Source organism: Rhinolophus hipposideros, assembly GCF_964194185.1.
Source record: "Rhinolophus hipposideros genome assembly, chromosome: 6".
NCBI classification, from domain to species: domain Eukaryota; kingdom Metazoa; phylum Chordata; class Mammalia; order Chiroptera; family Rhinolophidae; genus Rhinolophus; species Rhinolophus hipposideros.
The window spans coordinates 84,466,792-84,487,502 of record NC_138052.1 but is presented as its reverse complement, the minus strand read 5'-3'; the positions used below and the strand labels follow the sequence as shown (position 1 = coordinate 84,487,502).

The window sequence follows — 20,711 nt, the reverse complement described above, 5'->3', positions numbered from 1 at the left end:
ACATCCGGGGGGAGCTGATAAATGCTCCCCGTCTTCTCTTCTTGGATGTTCATTACAAGTACTTTGTCCACCAATGAAGACCAAGATCTGCGAGAGCAAGGGCTGTGCGCTAAGAAGTTGCAGTAAACAAGGCCCCTCTCTTTCATTTGCTTTATTCAGCAAATATTTACTGCACATGCCGGACAGGGTGCAGACCACAGAGACCAAGGCAGCTGGGTGTAGCAGCGTGATGAGTGGAGTGGCCAACAGACCAAACCGGAAAACAGATCTATCAGCAAACAAGCATTTCACTACAGCTGGTGATGGAGGGGAGTAGTAGGAAGGGAAGAGGTCTTACTGTGGGCAGTGTGGTCAGGGAAGGCCTCTTCTCTGAGGACAACCTTTGAGCTGGGAATGGAAAGAGGGAGCTAGCAGTGCAGATGCCTGGGGGGTGCAGCACCAAGTCCCAGGGGCAGGCAGGAGTGGACATGTTCTAGGAGTTTCCAGGAGGCCTGGGCAGGGCCAGAGGGGCAGAGAGCATCAGAGGTCAGCAAGGGGGGCAGAGGCCAGGCCATGGAGCAGCGGTGGAAAATTGCTGGCGGCTTTTAAAGAGCTCACTTGGCTGCTCTTAGAGGGTGCAGTGAAAGGGAGTAGAGTGGAAGGTGGCAGGGGAAACTGAGTCCCTAGGTAGCAGAGATGACCAGGTGTGGGAGATGGAGAAAGTTGGGGATGGATGCCAGACCTGTGCTTCGCTGGCTTTGGGGAGAGGGATGGGGTGGCCCTGGTGAGTCTAACATCTGGATCACAGTTCAGAGCAGGGGAAGGTAGGCCTGAGGCTACGGAGGGAGGGAGGGGCCTGAGGACCTACTGACACTGGGATACTCACTCCAGGCTCTCGGACCCAGGCCTTCCCTGACAGTGGCTTCCACACAATTCTCGAGTCTCTAAGCTCTGGCTCCTCCTTCATCTGCCTGCACACTGCCAGTGTCACAATCACCAAGGTCCAAAACCATGCGTGTCAGCTCTTCCGCCTGCTGCCTCTCTTTCTGGGAAAGGCCCTGTCATCCTCCCAGTTACACGGCTTGAGCTCTGATTTAACCTTTTCCCTGGCATATGTGACCTAAGCAGCATCCCCCTCAAGTTTGCCTTCTACCCCCCACCACCTGGGCTCACCCAGGAACAGGCCCTAGAAGCTCTTAAATTGACCCTTATGACAGCCTCCTTTCCCCAGCTCTCTGCCTTCAATCCAAACTGTGAGCCGCTGACAAAAATTTAAGTTCCTAAAGCACTGCTGTTGACTGAGCCCCGCTCCTGCTCAAAAGCCTTCAGCAGCTCCCTGCTGCTGACAGGAGAATGTGTGACTCCCAATCAGGCTCTCTGACCTGGGATGGAAGCAAGTCTTCCTCCTCGTCCCCTCTACATGGCGCGGTGAAGACCCTGTGCTCTTGAGAGTGAGCAAGCAAAACCCCCGAATGTCCACCAACAGCACAAATAAGCAGTGACATATTTAGACCATGGGAAACTACACAGCCAGGAAAACGAATGATCTAGGCCACCAGGTCTCAGCATGCACAAAGCTCAAACGTAACATCAAGCTAACAGACATACTGCAGAGAAAACAATCTCACAATATTTATTTAACATGCCAAAGCATGCAAAACCATCATCTACATTGCTTAGGGACACAGACGTATGCATATCAGTAAAAGAATCAAGGCAGCTAAGGGAAAGAGGGTCATGCAGGGTCCCCTCAGGGGCAGGGAGGAGGTGGGCCAGAGAGGTGGGCACAGGGGCTTCACAGAGTCTGTAATATTTTCCTGAGCTGGGTGGTGCAGAGATTGTAATCTACTCTCTTTTGAATGCCTGAAATAACTCATTAAAATTTCAAAACTACCATCCTCCTGCAGGTTTCTGGCCTAGAATACCCTCCAGGTCTCCTCTACTTACTGGAATCCTAAACCGCCTTCAGGGATCAGCTCAAAGGCTCATCTCCCCATTACCCCAGCAGGAAGTCTCCTTCCCCTGCTCCATCTGGAGCACTCAGTCTCTCCCCACCCCTCCACGAGGAGGGATGAGCCTCTGTGAGCCCCTCAGAGGCAGGGCCTTATCGACGTCTACCAGTGCGCTAATCAGGAGCATGCAGTGGGCAGAAGACCCGGCTGGAGACCCGGCCTGCTCCCAGTGGCTCCCAGCACGAGCACAGTACAGAAGCTATACTCACAAATGTTTAGTGACCAGAAAAAGCCAGGGAGGGCCAGGCATGCATGTGTGAAGCTACCAGGCACAGAAAGTGGACTGTCACTCGGCAAACCCTGCAACTGGCCTCATGCCAGGCTGTGGACCCTGTGAAGCCCAGCGGGGGTGTCCAGAGCTCAAGTAGAATAACAGCCACCTCTGCCCCTGCTCTCCTCTCCCCTCCTCACCCACTGCTTCCAAGTTCCTCCCTCTCCCTGCTGCACCCATACACCTAAGCAAAAAGTGTACTCTGCTAAGCAGATCACCCAACCGCAGGGGCATGGGTGGGGTTGAGCCACTGGGGCACAAAATCGCAACTTCCCCAGACCCAGAGCCCCTGAAGTGGAGGAGCTGAAGGAGCATGAGACAGGGGGTCTGTAGACAGGTCCACAGTCCTGGCTCTGCCCACCCAGGGTAGGGCACCTGTCCAAAGCTCACTGGCTCATCTTTTTTTTTTTTTTTTTTTTTTAAAGATTTTATTGGGGAAGGGGAACAGGACTTTATTGGGGAACAGTGTGTACTTCCAGGACTTTTTTCCAAGTCAAGTTGTTGTCCTTTCAATCTTAGTTTTAGAGGATGCCGTTCAGCTTCAAGTTGCCGAGGGCGCAGCTCAGCTCCAGGTCCAGTTGCCATTGCTAGTTGCAGGGGGCACAGCCCACCATCCCTTGAGGGACTCGAGAAATTGAACTGGCAACCTTGTGGTTGAGAGCCCACTGGCCCATGTGGGAATCGAACCGGCAGCCTTCCGAGTTAGGAGCTCACACCGCCTGAGCCACTGGGTCGGCCCTCACTGGCTTATCTTTAATAACAGCGACTTTTTCCAAGCTTTCCTAGACCCCACTTGTGAGCAGCCTTGAGCTAACTGCCTCCTATCAATTACCTCCCATCATCCTCCAAACAACCCAGAGGCAGGTATCATTTCTTCCACTTTACAGACCAGGCAGGGAGGACAGTGAAGCCCAGAGAAGAGGGAAGGGATTTGCTCAGGACCACAGAGCAGTGGGTGGTGGGGCAGAAATTCACCCTGGCAGCCTGACCAGGGAATCCATACTCCCAACCCCTAAAATACCCCCTAAGCCCCAAATGAGGGGCTAAGATGAGATGAATGAGCCCGAACTATTTTGGGGCAGACCCAACTCCTCTGACAGTGTTTGCTGAGAAAAATGATAAACCAGGGGTTACAGTGACCAGACACACAGCCCAAGACCGGGATTCTGGGGCCCCTGGGGTGCTAGCTTGGGCCTCTTTGACACACCGAGCTTTGAGAATCAGGTGAACCTGTGACCCCTCTCCCGGGACCACCTCAGTACATATGCAGCATTTTGCCGTAACAGCGGTGTTAGGGACTCCATGAACCTTGGGTAAGGCACCCTGACCTGGATCCCGAAGGTCCCTTTCAAATCTGTGTGTGATTCCTAATCCTGGACATATAAATGGGTTGATGGTTCCCTGGGGAGCATCTGAGCCAAATGCAGAAGACAATTTAGGAAAAAAGAATAACAGACCCTTCAGAGCACTTGAGATCCGTTTGGCTCAAGTAAACTCATAAAAATTCAAAGGAACGACAGACTCTAGCTGGGAAAATGTAAAGGTGAAGGAGTCTCTGGGAAGGACCTTACCTTGCCTATCTCCTAGCCCCCACCCCACTGGGAAGGCACTGCCCCATGGAATGGGCCCAGTTTCCTTTTTCCTGTTGCTGAAAGCAAGCAAAGCCCACCAAGCTCACGTGACTCACAAGATGACAGGGCCACTCCAGGGCCAGGTATGGGATTCAAACTCTCTGCCATGGGACCCCCGGCATGACCAGAAGTTTGCGATCTAGGCCTTGGGCCGCCTGCATCACAATGATCCCGGGGTGCTGGTTAAACAGGAAGATTCTGACCTTTGCCTCATTTGGCCCCCTTCCTAGATTCTAATTCAGCATTTCTGGGGCCTGGAACTACCCACAATCACCTCACCAAGAAGTTTCCTAATTGGTCCTCTGGGACCCAGTGGGAGACAGAAAAACCACTGTGCAGGGTTAGGCTGGGGATTGGTCGAGCCCTGCAGCTGTTCTGAGGGGCCCTTCCTGAGGGGTTCGGGCTGCAGACACACCACCAAGCACCCCAGTGAGAGGTCACGGGTGCACCTTTCGCTCCTCGCCTCACTGAACCAGAGCGTGGCTTCTCTGATATCTGAGTCAGAACCTCCAGCCCCAGGGGAGGCTGGTGGGACATCTGGGGGCAGTGAGACACAGCCCCACCCCCCTAACCTCTTCCCTCTGGCACACAGTGGAAAACATACAATGATGCCCTTCTTCCCCTCTTCCCTAAAGGGCAGTCTCACCATCCTGGGCAGCCCAGAGAGAGGCCTGAGAGCTTTCAAGTGTCTGTTCCAACTAGCCCCTGTGCCCCAGCCTCAGACCAGCCTGGGACAGAAAGGGAGCAACATAAAGGGGAGCTCTGCATCCAACAGAATGACCTAGAAAGCCCCTATTGCCAGGGTCACCCCTCCCTCCCTCTGGTACTCCCTAAATGACCCGAATCCTGATGGGCCCCAAACTCCACCAGGACCCAACAGGCAAGCCAGGTAGGTGAGGCCTCTGGTTAAGGGGTGCTTTGGGCTTCTCCTCTCATGCTCCCCAGGCCCCAGGCCCCTGGGTTTCATTTGGTTTGGGTTTGTTTCTTTTGGCTTCCCCCACTCTCCCTCACCCCAATCCCAGGCCCTCTTGATCCAGTCTTGCTTCCTGAGCCAGGCCTGTGGGAGTTCAGTGGGGAAATCAGACCTATGAATACCTAGTGCAGGAACAAACAAGAACATACAATGAAGGCTTTGCATCTGACCAGCCACGGGGCATTCTTTATGAAACCAAACCCGGAAATGGCTATCTTAGGGCTGAGGGACTCCGAGGGCCACCAGGGCACAGAGTTCTGGGGAGCGAGGACCTGCTCCAAGATCCCTCAGGGACAAAGAGAGCAGTTCAAGGTTTTGTGCGTTCCCAAAACGGAGGAAACTGAAGAAGATAATGAGACAGCTAAAAAGGGTGAGCCTTTTCAGAAGCTGCCAACAGTCCTGGGGGATGGGCTGGGCAGTTACTTCCCCATGCCCAGGAGAGGGGCAGTGCTGCACATGGTCAAAACCCAGGCCAGCCCAGGAGGTCAAGGGGCCCGTGACCACCGTCTCCATGCTCATCCCAGTTACGGTCTTCCACAGAATTTGAAGCCCTCTCCAGATTTTGCCCGTCTTTCCCAGAGGGAGCAGGAGCTGCTGCTGAGGGCTCTTGGGGAGGGCCAGGGGCACCGTCACTGCCGGTGGCCTGTCCATGGTATCTCAGTCCTGGCCGGGAGGCCTGGACTAGTTCTGTCTGCCCACAATCCCAGGCCACCTGTCCATCCAAAGCCCCTGGGTTTTGTTTGGTTTTGGTCTGTTTGGTTTGGCTCCCCCCACCCACCCTTACCCCAGGCCCTCTTGATCCAGTCCTGCTCCCTGGGCCCGGCCTGTGGAGTCAAGTGTCGGGTGTGGGGGAATCAGACCTGTGGACATACGGTGACGCGTACTATGGAGAATAATAAAGCCGGGTCGCGGCAGTAGAGGGTGCAGCGGTGGGGGTGTTGCTAGTTTTCTATGGGGTAGTCAGGGCAGGCCTCTCTAATCAGATGAAATTTGAGCAGAGGCCTGAAGGAGGGGAGGCAACAACCATGTGGCCACCTCAGAGAAGGTTCTAGTGGGAGAGATCATCAGCAGAAGGGCTCGGAAGTGAGGCTGCCTGGGAGTGTCTGAGGAAGAGGACACGGGTCTGGGTGACGCAGGCAGAAGGAGCAAGGTGAAGGGCGGAATAGGTGAGGAAGGCCTGGAGCCAGGGTCTGAGCAGAGGACTGACCTGTTTCTGAATTAAAGTGTAACAGTTTCATTCTGGGTGGAGGTACAAGGCCAAAGGAAAGAGTCACTTTAGGAGGCCAGATGTGAGATGACGACGGTGCCTCGGCCCAGGGTGAGAGCAGTGGAGGTGGGGATAAGTGTTCAGATTTGGGATATATTTTGAAGGTGAGCTTTCAGGATGCAACTAAATTTGACAGGTAGAGATGTACAGAGGAAGGAAGGCCTGACAGGCTCTCAGACAAAGCCTGGAGAAAGAATTGGGCAGATCTGGAGGGGGTGTGGGAGGGCTCCAAAGGCCTAGGTGAGGGTTGTGGACTTCATTTTGTAGGTAGTGTGGCTTGGGGGAAGGGCCACCGCCCAGAGCCATGGTTTGGAGACTAACCCGGCAGCAGAGGGGAAGCTGGGTCAGGGGAGAGCAGAGGGGCCACTGTGGATGGTGGGGCTGCAGCTCTCCAAGGTCCCTAGGGCCTATAGAAAGGAAAAGGACCCTGCTCCCCTCCTACAGGCTGTGTTGTGGATGGCCCTGCCCACTGCCTCTACCCAGACTTAATTCAGGACACAAGCAGGTGGGTCATGCAGCCAAGGGCCCTCAGCTCAGGACTCTTGCCACCCATTGAAGTCAAGCCAGTGGGCCTCACTGGCCCCAGAGATGGGGCTTCCTCTTGCAGAAGTGGGGCAACCAAGGTTTGTCTCAGGGACTGTTGGTTTTACTTGGATCAGGAGGGTGAAGAAAGATCCTCTATGCCCAGAAACGGAGAGGGCGCTTGGTCAGGGAGGGAGGGAGGGCTTTATCAGCTAAAACTGTCCAGCTCCAAAGACTGGCGCCATCCACTTTCTCAGCTCTGCAGACATCCCCAGCCCTGCACGAGCCCAGTCTTGTTCCCCATTCACCCCTGCTTTGCAGACAGATGCTCTGCTCAGGGCCCTGTTCTTCAAACTCCTATCAACTACTGCTGAGAAGGCAAAGGGACAAAAGAGAAACTGAGGCATGAGGTGGGGGTGGGATGGGGCACACATCAGAGAGCCCACATTCCTGATCCCAGCCTTCTCAGGCGTACCCTATCACTCCTGAGGAACTTGTCATGTCCTGACAAGGCATGACAAGGGTCCCTGTTCACAGGCTCCTGCCCCTGACTCCTTGAGAATAGCTACCAGTCTCTGCTCACATCTTCGATCCCACAATCCTGACCCAGGGCAGCTGGGGTTCACTGAATAAATAAAGGAATGAGGGATTTCCTGATGGCTGGGTGGGCAAGATGTGCTTGGAAGACAGTACAAGTGTGTAAGGAAGCTCCAGAAAGAACCTGCAGGTGCCAAGTACCTTCTCCCCACCCATCCCCATGATACAGAATGAGCATTTGCTAACATTTGCTGAGCACTTACTATGAACCCGACCTTGTGCATGTAGATGCACAATTTAATTTTATCCTCACAGGAGCTCTAGGCGGTAGGCACTATGACTATGCCCATTTTACAGATGCAAATAACTGAGGCACAGAAAGGCTGAGTTATTTGTCTGAGGTTACATGGCTATTAAGCAATAAAGCTATTAATAGGATTCAAAAGCAGATTTATCTGACCCCTCAAGCTATGTGCTTAACTAATACACACACTGTCTTCCAGGCCCGGCAGAGTCCCAAATACATGTGTCTACCTCAGGTTAGCCCAGATCCACCCTCCACTGTGCTCAGTTTTCCCCATCCCAAGACAACTGTGGTTATGTTTGAGGAAAGCCTTTTATAAAATTGTCAAACACCAGTGATTATTGTCATTAATGATAACATTAACCATCACTCTGCTCTCAGGCGTCACTCACTATTTCCACTGTCTGCTGTCTAGCCCCCAATAGATGACTCTATTTGTGGTCCTCGCAGGCACACGTTTAGGGTGCAGTGTGCCCATGCCCTCTGCCCCTCCCCATCATGTCCTGTCCCATCCCACTCCCTCCCTCTCCATCCTTCCTGAAGGCACCCCCACAGCATCAACACCTGCCTATTTCCCCTAGCCTGTTTCCTGCTGACACCCCCTGTGGCTCCCCCAAGGGACGGGACTGATTGTTTCCCAGACCATGGAGGGGCAGGTTCTGGAACTCTGACTCCAGGCACACCCTTCTGTTCTACAAATTTGGGGAGTGGATTCCAAGGCAAACTTGAAATGCAGACACAGGAAAGCCCACAGGAATACTGAATTCCAAAGAAGCTCTCTGAGAATTCCAAGTTTGGGGATTGGGAAACTCCCAGATCCCATGTTCTAGGAATGCCCAAACCCTCAGGATTCTGAGATGGTGAACTTGGGAATTCTGATCTCGGGACTTCTGATTCTAGTTCCTTGTGGAAACTTCTATTTCCTACTTCTTCAGGCCGTTTGTATGACTTCAATGTTACCAATTTTGAAAGCTAGAAGTCGATTTTAAAATCCTCCCCCACACAGAGATGTAAAATCCCCAGAAATTTAGTGGGGAGAAATGTTTTTTTTTAATCGTAAATATGAAGGTATTCAAAATGCTTATAAATCTCATTATTTTAATGCTACTTGCAGAGCAGTGGTGAGTTGGTGGAAACATTTTTGAGAACGTGACCAATGTTTGGTCTTTTAGAGATGTGAATGCCCAAAAGGCACATACACAAGACTCGCTGCCCCCCCCATGTTTTTCCACTTTTCCCCCACTCGCCCCTTATATCTCTTATATACTTCTTAGACTGTATGTGAAGTAAATCCTAGGGCTGAAATATCTGGAATATCTGGGGAGGTCTGGGGAGGAGGGGTGAATTGTACAATATCTTCTCAGAAGCTCAGGAAATTCCCAAGCTGAGGTCTTCCCCCTGAACCTGGCCTGTGGCCAGGGCCCCCACAGCTCCCATGCCCAACACCACTGTCCTTCATTTGGGGCTTGAGGTCCTACCTCCGGGCTCTGCTGGGAATGAGAAGGGGACAGAGGCCCTAGGAAGCCTTCTTGGGGCTCCTTCCCTGCCTCTCAGTGTCTCCGGGTAGAACAGAGCTAGTGACCTGCCCTTGCCGGGCCCAGGACGGGGCAAAGAAGGGGGAAGGGAAGAATGAGGATTGGAGGGAAGGGGGGCTGGACAGGAAAAAGTCCTTGGCGGTCAGTGAACCTCAATAAGTCAAGCAGCGTGAGTAGGGTCGGATTTCACAGCTTCACAAGCGAGCCGAGATAGGAAGGGGACAGACTGGTCACAGGGTTGGGACTCTCACTGGAAAGAGGAGCTTCCATGGTGTAGTGGGGAGGTGGGCGATGGGGAGAGGAACAGGGACACGTGGAAGGAGGTGGCAGCTTCAAATGACACTTAGACGGTCTGCAGCATTCCGTCTCTCCTGCACCTGCCCTCCGGGGGCCTTCTCCACCGGGATACTGCAGCTGTCCTCCTTTTCCAGCTCCCCTGTCTCCGGCCCCTCATCTGGCTCTTTTCTCCAGATATCTCTCACGTCCCATTTCTGGCCACCCTCGCCGGCCCCTCCAATCCTCTTTTCCCAGCCCCTACCAATTTTCCAACACCCCCACCCCGGCCCCTTCTCTGCCCCCCACGTCAGTGGGTTCTCCAGCCCGCCTCTCCGACCGCTCTTCTCCGGACCCGGAGCCTCCCGTCCTTACCCGGTGCTGACCCCCAAGCTCCCCCAGCCGCCGCCTCTCAGTCCCCTTTCCCAGCGTGCCCGCCTTCCAAGCCCCGCGTCGCCTCGGAGCCCCGCACTCACCCGATTCGGAAGAGCAGCCGCTTGCTGCGCGCCATGAATAGGCCGCGGAGGGTCCGCCGCGCTCGGCAGCTGCGGGGGCTCAGGAGCAAGGCGAGCACAAGCAGCAGCAGCCCGCAGCTGGCGACCCACAGGCACGCGGGCGGCCAGCTCTGCCAGGCCATGCTGGGGGCAGGCGCCCGCAGCGGCCCGTGGGGGGCGGGGCGGGGCGTTGCTAGGCAACGGCACGGCCCAGGCCCCCAAGCTGGAAAACCGAGTGTGGGGCCCCGCCCCCTGCGCCCGCAGGCTGGGGGCTGTCGGGGGCGTTAGGGCCCCGCCCCGCCATTGACTCGCGTTGGAATCCGCCCCCCGCCTCCCGGTCCCTGCTCACTGCACGGATGCCACCGGGGAGGAGGCCTGGCCCCGCCCCCGCTCGGCCGGAGGCGGGGACCCAGCGGGCCACCGACCCGCGCTAATCCCTGTCTGCAATCTCCCGCGTTCTGCAGGGCGACCAAGACTTGAGTCCAACCCCCAAACCCTCCCTCCTTCCCCCTCTAGGGGGGACTCTGGGGGAGGCCCTGGAATGGTCCTCTTGGCGGGAAACCTTAGACAAACTTTTTCAGCTGGAAGGAACCTGAGAGCTCGTGTGAGTCAGCGGTCATTCATTCATTTATTCATTCACTGAATCACTTTTCTGTGTCCTCCTATGTGCTAGGCGCTGTGCTAGGCTCTGAAGACGCAAGCCAAAGACACGTCTCAGCATTCTTAGAGCCTACAATCTAGAATCCAGCAGAGAAACCAACCGAATAAGCAAACAAACATAATTGTGTATGTATGTGTATACACACATATGTACATGTTATATATACATACATACACATGTGTGTGATCGGGAGCAATGATATAGAGGGCAGAGGACCAATTTAGATGGGGGAAGAGTTCCTTGACATGTAAACCACACCCTGAAGAATAAGAGACCACGGAGGCTCAGAGGAAGTGACTACCAAGGTTATGCAGGAATGGGTGGCAGAGACAGAACTAGGACCAAAATGTTCCGACTCCGGAGCGCAGTGGGCTTTCCACATCACTACCCACCATCCAATCCCTGCTTCTGCCTTCCAGAAGTTGTCAAGGTTGGTAGGATGGAAATACATGTAAGGACAGGCGTTGTGACATCTACAAGTTTGGGCAAACAGGAGCTAGGGCGGAGCTCCTGGCTCCAACTCTAGTCCTGACCCAGCACAGAAAGGGAAGGAAATGCTGCAGTCAAGCTAGCTCTCTCTCCCATTGGGAGATGGTTTGAGGGAAACAGGTGAAGTGGTGCTCATCTTCTTCCCTGTGACCTGTGCTCTGACCTGAAAGAAACTGACCCCGAAATCACACATTTTGTCTCTGCCCCTGATGTACTCTGATTAGATAGGTGGATCTAAATCCCCACAGTGGAGAGTATAGAAGTATAGGATCCTTGTCCCTCATTCCCCACCCCATCCCCATCCCCCAAAAACCCAACAGATGGATTAAATTATCCCCAAACTGAATTATAATCCCAACATCTAATCCTGGGTTTCATTCAGAAACCCCAGACATGAAGTTTCTCTTATGTGGATACATCTGGAGAGCCAGAGCCTATGGCCTGCTCCCTCCTTGTCTCCTCTCCCACAATTCAGCTTCTTCTAGGTGCCTGGCACATAAAAGGCTCTCAATAAATAAGTATCAATTGTAACAGTTACATACGGTGTAAGAGGGGTAGTAGATGGCAGGGAGGTATCACTTTGTGAGGGGTATAAATGTCTTACTATTATGTTGCTTTGTACACCTGAAACTAATAAAAAAAAGTGTCAGACAGAACGGAATTAAATCCCTTCCATTAGTTTCCCACCTGTGTGTGCTACAGAGGAGGCATGGGGGGTCGGGGGGAGAAGACAGACAAACTAATTTGCAGAAGGTCCTTGAAGGCCAAGGGAATTCATATGTCTCTAAGTGTCTGTCTATATATACAAAGGGAAGAATTATGCCTCATCAAAAGTCATTGTGTACACACCTTTCTGCAGGGAAGACTGTGCCAGGCATTGTATTGAGAAATTAAAACAGTCTATGTCATCTGAAACAGGAATCACAGGCTCAGACCTGAACCGGCAGAGAATACGGAGATGGCTGAATTCTAATCTCAAGTCTCACACACATTGACAAGATTATAGACACCAATCTAAGATGCATTTTATGAAATACTTGGAGCCAAGGCAGAGCTGGGGATAAGAAGTGAGGATGGGTGTCTTAGGGGACTCATGCAGGCTCAGGAAGCCATCCTCCCTCCCCTGCGCTGTTCTGGAAGACTTCCAACATCGGCTCCAAAATCTGCTTTAGTTTCACCTCTGTCCCCAGAGAATCTTCTGTGCCCACCAGACTGATGCCTCATGATTCACCCCCTTCCGCACTTTGTGCCTTATACTACTGAAAGACTTGTATTTCCCTTGAACCTCTGACAGTGTTTCACAGCCTCAGGACTTTGCACACGCTGTGCCTTCTGCAGTGCCATTCATCCTCTGTTCCCCCAAAGACTCAGATCAGATGTGCTCTCTTCGAGAAAGCTTTTCTTGAACATTTCCATCCCAGCATGGGCTCAAGCATGTTCCCCCCTTGGGCAATTCTAGGTCTTGTACATACAGTACAATACTTCCATCATTCAATGCAACCCCCCCCCATGCTATATTTTTCTTGTTTTCATGTTTATCTGAGAGTCCAGAGTCTGGAAGACTTTATTGTCTTCCTTTAGAGTAAGGACTGTGATTTAATTTTTTCATCTTTGAATCGTCAGTGTCTGACACATTCTAAATACTCACAACTATTCTTTGGAATGTCTCACTCCAAGCTGGGCCCCTGCTTGATGGGACCAAGCCTGTGTCTTCCACCTCATCAGATGCCATTCTTGCTCCTTGTCACCACGAACCAGCCACACTATTCCTCAAATGTGCCAAGCTCATTCCCTCCTCAGGACTTTGCTCATGCTCCCTCCACTTGGAACTATCTTTCCTCAGTTCTTTGACTCAACCTCTCATGAACAGGGAGTCAGAACAAGCCTGGTGGCTGCCGGTATTTCATAGCATTACGGAAGGCTGCAGGAGAGGCAAGTCTGAGGACCCATACACTCCGGGTCTGTCCACGACCTCCTGCTCTGAGTAGCTTGCGGGGATACTGCCAAGACTAAGGTTTGCCTTCCCAACTCTCTTAGGGAGAGGCCATTAATAACCTTGGTCAGGTGACTGGTTATCGTGCGGTTCTGGCCAGTGATGTGATGGTTTTCGAGCTTCACAAAGAGCAAGCCTCCTTCCAGGTTTCCAGGTGGGGGTGGGGATTCTTGAGTCTGCTCCTTATCCACTTGCCATCTCAGCCTGTGTGTCCCTGGTGTCTGAATCCTGCCTTCCCAATTGACCTGGGAGCTCCCCTTAGGATTGAGAGCCTGCCTTCATCCTTGCGTCATAGCTCAAGCTTCATGCCTGGTGCTTGGCTGGCATTCAGGGAACCACAGTGATGATGACAATAACACAATCATGAAGAAACTGACATGGTCGGAACCGTTTGAATGTTGGAAAAAAGACACATCTTGTTGGACCAGCGTGGAGAAGTTAGCTCCATTTTGAAAAGTTAGCCAACTGCAAAAGTGGCTACGATAACCTGGTGTGGGGACAGAGCCAGGAGTGCAGTTTCCAGGCTCTCGGCCTCACGTGGAAAGGTGCTCACTCGGGTAGTAAAAGGCCATCAACTGTGATTGGATGGCCATCAGCTGTGGCTAGTTGGCCGTCAGCTGTAACCAGTGAGCCATTGGCCCCTAATATAACTGCTGTGGCTACGCTAGCAGAAAATGGGGGCTAGCAAGAAGATGGTGGCTGAGCTAGCAAGCGGCGGAGTGTGGAATGCGGATTCTGTGGCTCCTGCTTCGTGTCTCCAACCCAGCCGTCAGCGAAAATATACTGGTATGACTCCCCTATCTATAGCTCCGTGGGTGTCCTTTTTTGGCCTCACCATGTCCTGTGGTCTTATGCGGGGAGCGGGACTGGGGACCCCGCCTGACTCCCTGCATGACACATGGCTTCCCTCCTTGTGAGAACTCAAGTTCAGTCCCTTGAATCACGACCAGCTCTCAGCTTCCACACACTTCCTTGTCCCTCCAACCTTTGCCTGCTAACCTCCAGACCTGCCTGTACCAATCTGACAATCCACAACTGTCCCACTTGAGTCAGGGCCGCTACAGTTCAGGCCTTACTGGGACCCCCAACATCAATGCTTGGCGGTACTTTTACTTGGCTGAGGTCTCCTCTCATTATCCACAGTTGTTTTTTTGGAAACCTTAGGCCCAGCTCCTATTCCTTTGCTTTCAGCTGATATCCTTCTTAGAGGAAATAAGTTCTGTGCCCACCCACCCCTCTACAATTTTGCTACTTACATATGAATTTTTAGAGGAAGTGCTATTGCCCCTCTTGCTCATATCTTCAAGCAGTGTTTCTCCTGGCCACCACTTTTCTTCACCCAATAAGTAACTTGAGTATCTCCCTGCCTTAAAAACTTCCCTTGAACTTGGGTCCCTTTGTAGATTCTGTCTTGCCTTTATCTTAACATAGCCTAGTTTCCTGAAAGTCTGCCTCTGTGGGTGTGGTAGATTGCATTTTGGTTCTCAATTCTTGGTCTCTCCCTGTAAACAAACCCTTTACCCTGTGATCATGCACCGTTTCCATGGGGGTGAAATGTATTTCCCCATGCCGTTGAGGTTGGGCTTGGGTTTGTGATTACTTTGGCCAATGGATTGTTAGCAGACATGATACAAGCAGAGGCCTTAAATGTGCTATTGTAGTTGAAGTTGGTCTCTGTGTCTGTACCTTTTACCACGAGAACACCCCTTGGATAGTTGCTGGTCTAAGGATGAAAGACACATGGAGCCACCTTGACCCCACCTGGAAGTCAGCCTCTCCCAGCAGAGCCCAGCCTAGATCAGCTGAAATTCAGCCTGCCCACAGATGCATGAGAGAGAAAGACATGCTTGTTGTATGCTTTTTAGTGTTGGATTTGCTTGTTACACAGCATTATTGCAACAATAGCTGACGGAGACAGCGGGAAGTAGAAAGATTAGTTATTAATGGTGTGGGAAAGACATGGTGCTTGGATAACTGATTAGCTATTTGGGAAAGAGCAATCTAGACCTGTGCTTCCCAGAGTACACCAAAATAAATTCCAGGTGAATTAAAGTGTTAAGGACAAAATTAATCCTTACAATATTAGAAGGAAATTAAATACATGTCCAATCTCTGATAGTGGAAGACTTTCTCAGGCTAAAAGCAGTAAAAATGTTTTTCTAATTTTCTTTAATAGGTACCTACTACTCTTAAACTCAGACAAAAGGCAACTGATGACCTAAAAAGGGACAGAATTACTCTTTTGGCTACTTCAAAATTTTAAAATCTTCTATATGTTAAAAAAACAAACAAACAAAAAAACACGAACAAAAGGAAAAGCCAAAAAATTGTGGAAAATATTTACCTCAAATTTGCCAAAGAGTTAATCTACTTAACATATAAAGACCTTCTTAAATAACAGAAAACACAAAGACCCCAATTAGTACAGGGATAAATGGCTAATTTATGTGAAAAAAAAATGTTAAACCTTAAAAAAAAAATCAAGAAAATGCAAGCTAAACAATGAGATATGATTTTCATCTATCAAAATAGCAAAGATTAAACACTAATAAAATCCTGGAGGTTTTTAAACATGGGAAGACAGGTATTTTGTTTGTGGTGGTATCATTGGTACAATTTTCTAGACAACAATTCCCAATATGCATCAAGGCTTTAAAAATGTTCATATCTTATGACTCAGTAATTCTGTTTTAGAGATCTCCCTAAAAGATCCAACCCCCAAAGTTATCATTTGAAATGTACACAATGGTGAGACTGTGTAAACAGCTGAAGGGTCTGGTAATAAAGGAAGAGTTAGGTTCTGTGAACCTCTGTGCGATTTTTAAATGTTTATAATTAGAAACCAATGCAATGTGCGATCCTGGATTGGAACCTGGACCACAAAAGGACACGAGGGGGACAACTGGCAAAATTTGAATAAAGACTGTGGAGAGGTTATTAGAACTGAAGCAATGTTAATGTCCTGTTTTTGATACTGATGTTGTAGCTACCGTGTTTCCCCGAAAATAAGACCTAACCGAAAAATAAGCCCTGGCATGATTTTTCAGGAGGACATCCCCTGAACATAAGCTCTAATGCGTCTTTTGGAGCAAAACTTAATATAAGACCTAGTTTTATTTTCGGGTAAACATCGTAAGTAAGATGTGAATTTGGAGAAGCTAGGTGGCAGGTGTAGGGGACCTCCTTGTACTTTTTTGCAAATATTTTGCAAGTCAAATACGTTCAAAATAAAAAGTAAAAAAAAAAAAACCACAACAAAACAGAATACACACAAATAGAATTGTGTTCACATATTGATAAAGGTTTTTAAAAAAACCAAATGAGGCAGATCTTGTTGGTTTATTAATCTCTACTCTTAGTTTTTATCCTTGTTAACCCCTATTTTGTCGGCTTTCCTATGGACTGCCATAGGTTCTAAGTGAGACCCTCCCCAGCACTGGTGGGTGGGTCTCAATTGGGCCAAGCTAACTAGGGCATTCATTGCCCAACGAAATGATTGGTTTGACCCAGGAATATGACACAATTCTTCCCATGAGATAATAATAGCAAGTATTTATATAGCACAAATCATGTGCCAGGCACTGTTGTAAATGCTTTACACAGATTAACTCTCATCTCTCATAAGAGCCCTATGAATCAACTATGGTTATAATTCCCATTGTACAGATAAGAACATTGAGGCACTGAGAGATCAAGCCATCGCTCCAGGTTGCACAGCTATGAGATGGGAAGGCTGGAGACCTCCTAGTTGTTGAAAAGGAATACATTAGAACCGTGTTCTTTTTTTTGCTCCAGGATGTTGTCATCTGCCTGTGATGCCTGGAACTACAGCATCCATTTTAGGACTATGAGGGAACACCTCAAGCAGATATTCCAATGCACTGAAGATGGCAGAGCAAGTGAGATGGAACCAGTGTCCTTGAAGACATGACCGAGCCCCTGAATTAACCAATCTGGATGACGCTTCCCCTGAACTTCTCATTATATAACATCAAAATTGTCCTTATTGCTTAAGCCACTTCTGGTTACGTTTTTTGATACCCACCGCCAAAAGCACTCATACTAGTACTGTGGGTAAATTTTACATTTTAATTGTAAAGTGGGGGGGGGGGGGAAATAGGATACCAAACTGTGTACATTTTGTATCATTGACATGGTTGCTGTAAACAAAAATTCATAGAAAAAAACTGAAATGCCATCAGCAATGATCTTTGATGGACTCATAGAGTATCACTTTTAGAAAAAAAATTTATTTTAAGGAGGGCACAGTTCACAGTGGCCCATGCGGGGATCAAACCGGCAACCTTGGTGTTTTAAGTTACCACGCTCTAACCAACTGAGCTAACCAGCCACCTAGAGTATCACTTTTTAAAAAATATACCTACAAATATTTTCTGAACTTCTGTAATAAAAATGTATTACTATTTTAATCAAAAATGTTATTTTATTAAAACAAAGAAAGTAGTCCTCCTTATTGCCTCTACCGCTCATTTCCCACCCAGTCTCAGGCCACTCTACTGAGCTCCTGCCCACACACCTTTCCATCCTAATTTGGCTCTGATCCCTTGAACCACAAACCCATTTGTCACTGTTCAGTCCTTGTCACTCAACCTCTGGGCAGAGGCTTCTTCTTTCTTCACCTTCCCTGTCACGTCTCTTCTGGTTCTCCTTTCACGTCCCTTACAAGCTTCCCCTGCTGCTGCTGTCACTCACATGCCCAGACTCTGCAGTTCATTACGGGACCCTTTCCTCTTCCTACGTTATATTCACTGCTTCCCCTGACGTCAGCTATCACTTGATATGTTACTCATTACTCCCAATGAGAAGTGTCTAACCTTGCTTTCCTCTTGAGTTCTAAGTCTAAATGCCCATGTTCATCCCGGTCATTTCCAGTGGTGGGGCAGATATAGGGAGTCTCAGTCTCTGCAAAAGGGACCGATAACCTGCATGAAGCTATTCTGAGGATTAGCTATGATTAGCCAAGTAAAAGACGCAGTGCCCCGTTCATCACTGTTACTCATTAAATGCTCATGGATGTTATTGTATCTTGTATTATTCTTGTAACATCAGTGTCTGCTCTTTGTAGGTACTCCAATAGATATATTATGGGTGAATGCTGAGGGCGTGATCTTTACCCTCCTACTGCTGTCACCCAAATTTAGGGCCTTGAGTCCTAACACCTGGCCCATTGCAGGCAGCGCCAGCCCCCAGCCCTCTTACATAGTTATCAGACAAAGCCTTTGGAAGCTCAGGACCAAATCACATCTGCCCCCTGTTCAAAGCCAGTGTCGACACAATTAAATTTACGTTTGCTTGATTTAACAATGCAGTCTAAACCCAGTTTTCTAGTGTTTTATGCTCCCAGTGCCCTCACGTGCCCCCCTTTCAGTCGACCTATAGTCGACTGAAAGTCCCAGTACTCCTGGGATTTTTGCTCCCCTCCAGCCCCTGCCCCACCACACCTGGGGAAATCCTTTAAGGCACCCTTCTCAAGCTGCCTTCCGTCCCAGCACACCTGAGGTGATCTAAATCACTCCCAGGAGTAACTCACTAAGGCCCGGCTGCTCACAGTCTGGGGAGTTCTGCAAGCTTTCCGAGGAAGGGAGGAGGTGAGTTCAGTCCCCAGGGAGACTGATATGCCAGACCTTTTCATCCTTTAAAGCTAAAATTAAATTCCACCTGCTCTTTCAACCCCTTTCTGATCACCACAGCTCTTTGCAATGCTGGTCACTACTCCATCTACAGACCCTGGAAAAATGCCTGCCAAATAGCAGTGTAAAAAAAAAAAAATGGTTTGAAAAGTAACCCTCACTCCTTTCTGCTTTGCACGATGGGGGAATGGGAGAGGAGGAGACACCGTATCTCCTTTACAGGACTGTGACTTCTCTGCAGGTAGACCGGTGCCCTGTGCAGCTTGGTCTTTCCTCACCCCCGTGCCGAGCACTCTGCTTGACCCATGTAGGATAATAAGTGTCTGCTCAATTGTGGGGGAAGGAAGAACGGAACAAGCAAGTATGCCGGTCTACTGTGCGCTAGGCCTGCACCAAGCCCTCGCATGTTATTTCCTTGTCTTAACGCTGTAAGGAAGGTAATGGTGCCCTCGTGCTAGACATGAACAACTGAGTCTTGGGGGGCTAAATGATATACTCCAGCATAGAGCTAAGAAGTGACAGAGCCAGAATTCAGTCCTGGTTTTATCTGACCTGAAAGTCTAGGCTCCTTCCGCTGATACTGTATTGCCAGTCAGGGTAGGAAGTCTGCCAGGAAACAGGCGACACACTCGAACTGGTAACTTGAGGAGAGCTTTATGACAGGACTACTACGCTACACGGCCATGGGCAGGGTATAGGAAACACGAGGGGCAGTGCGGTTCCCCAGGGCTAGTGACAGTGATTCTCTGTCAACCACCTCTAGGCCTGACAGGTGAGGGGAGGGAACGGTTGTGGAACTTGGGGGACAGAGCTGTGTGGATAGGGCCACCCGACTAGAGCTGTCACCTTTGGTTGAGGGATGAGCCAGTCCTTGCTGACCCTTCAGGAAGGGAGAAGATCAAATATGCCAACCCCACTGGCTCCTTGCCTCCTCTCCTCTCCTGTGGCCAAACCCAACTGAAGATGGAGGACCAAGAGCCCCTCAATGTACCCACACTGGCCAGCTCTGAGCATGGTGGAGAAGGGTGGAGATGGATATGGGGAGGCAAATAGAAGATAGTCAGCCCAACAAGGCTAAAGAAGATATGTGGGTTTGGGGTGGCTGTGGACGGGAAGCAGACTGACTCCAGAGGTGGAGGCTGGCCACCACGTTTCACCTGATGACTGGGACAGCTCCCAAATGGCCTCTCTGCTCTCATGTTCCACCCCTAACCCATCCTCCACTCAGAGCCAGGGAATTTTCTTAAAATACGTCCCAAATCATGTTCTTTTGGGTTTAATGGCTTCCCTAGAGGATAAAATCCAAAATCCTTAATGAAGCCCCAGAAGTCCCACAGACCTGGCCCCTGCCCACCTCCCCAGTCTCCTCTTAGGCCACACCCCAGTGGTCACCACTTCCCAGCCACACCGGTCTCCTTGGAGTTTCCAGAACAACCCAAGCTCTTTCAGCTTTCACGTAGTCTCCACCACCTTCGTGCAGCTTGTTCCTTCAGTGGAGAAGGGTCATAGCATGGCTGCCACTGCATGCGTGTGCACATATACACAACACACACAGCCACATACACACACAGTCATACACATACACACAGTCATACACACACACAGCCATACACACACACAGCCATACACACACACTCATGCACACATGCATACACACAGTCATACACACACACACACCCCCATACACACACGCATTGCCTTTCTGACTCAGGCTACTCTTGGATGTCACCTTCTCAGAGCAGCTGCCTCGGCCTCTCCACCTAAACGAGGTCCCCATGTGCTGCTCTCTTATGGCACCGAGTCTGTGTTCCTTCAGTGAAGGTATCACCACTTGTAATGATATATTTACTTGTGAGGTTAGTTGCTAATGCCTGCTTCCCCCACTGGACGGCGAGCTCCAAGACGGCAGGAGCTGTACTTATTTTATCCACTCCTGTCTCCTCACTGCTTAGCACTGCCCAGCACATAGTCAGCCCCTCAGAAATACTTGCTGAATTAATATTAAAGGATTGGGTTTTAGTCCTGGCTCTGCCTCTCCTGTGAGCCTATGAGTATGCCATTTTACTGCTCTGAGCTCAGTTTATCTTTAAATTACCTTTTTATTATGGAGAGTTTAAAA

General features: G+C 50.2%; 1 protein-coding gene across 2 annotated transcripts in view; it reads right to left on the bottom strand.

Moving 5' to 3' along the window:
• PNKD (PNKD metallo-beta-lactamase domain containing) overlaps window positions 1-20,711 on the bottom strand; it is a 58,487-nt gene that overhangs the window by 10,035 nt on the left and 27,741 nt on the right. The window contains exon 1 of one of the 2 annotated variants that reach the window (XM_081050743.1): window positions 9,781-10,251. The exons of the other annotated variant lie outside the window; for it this stretch is intronic. Coding sequence (XP_080906869.1) covers window positions 9,781-9,941 — 161 coding nt within the window. The 5' untranslated portion in view covers window positions 9,942-10,251. Of the gene's footprint in view, window positions 1-9,780; window positions 10,252-20,711 lie in introns of those variants that run through there. 2 annotated transcript variants of the gene reach the window in all.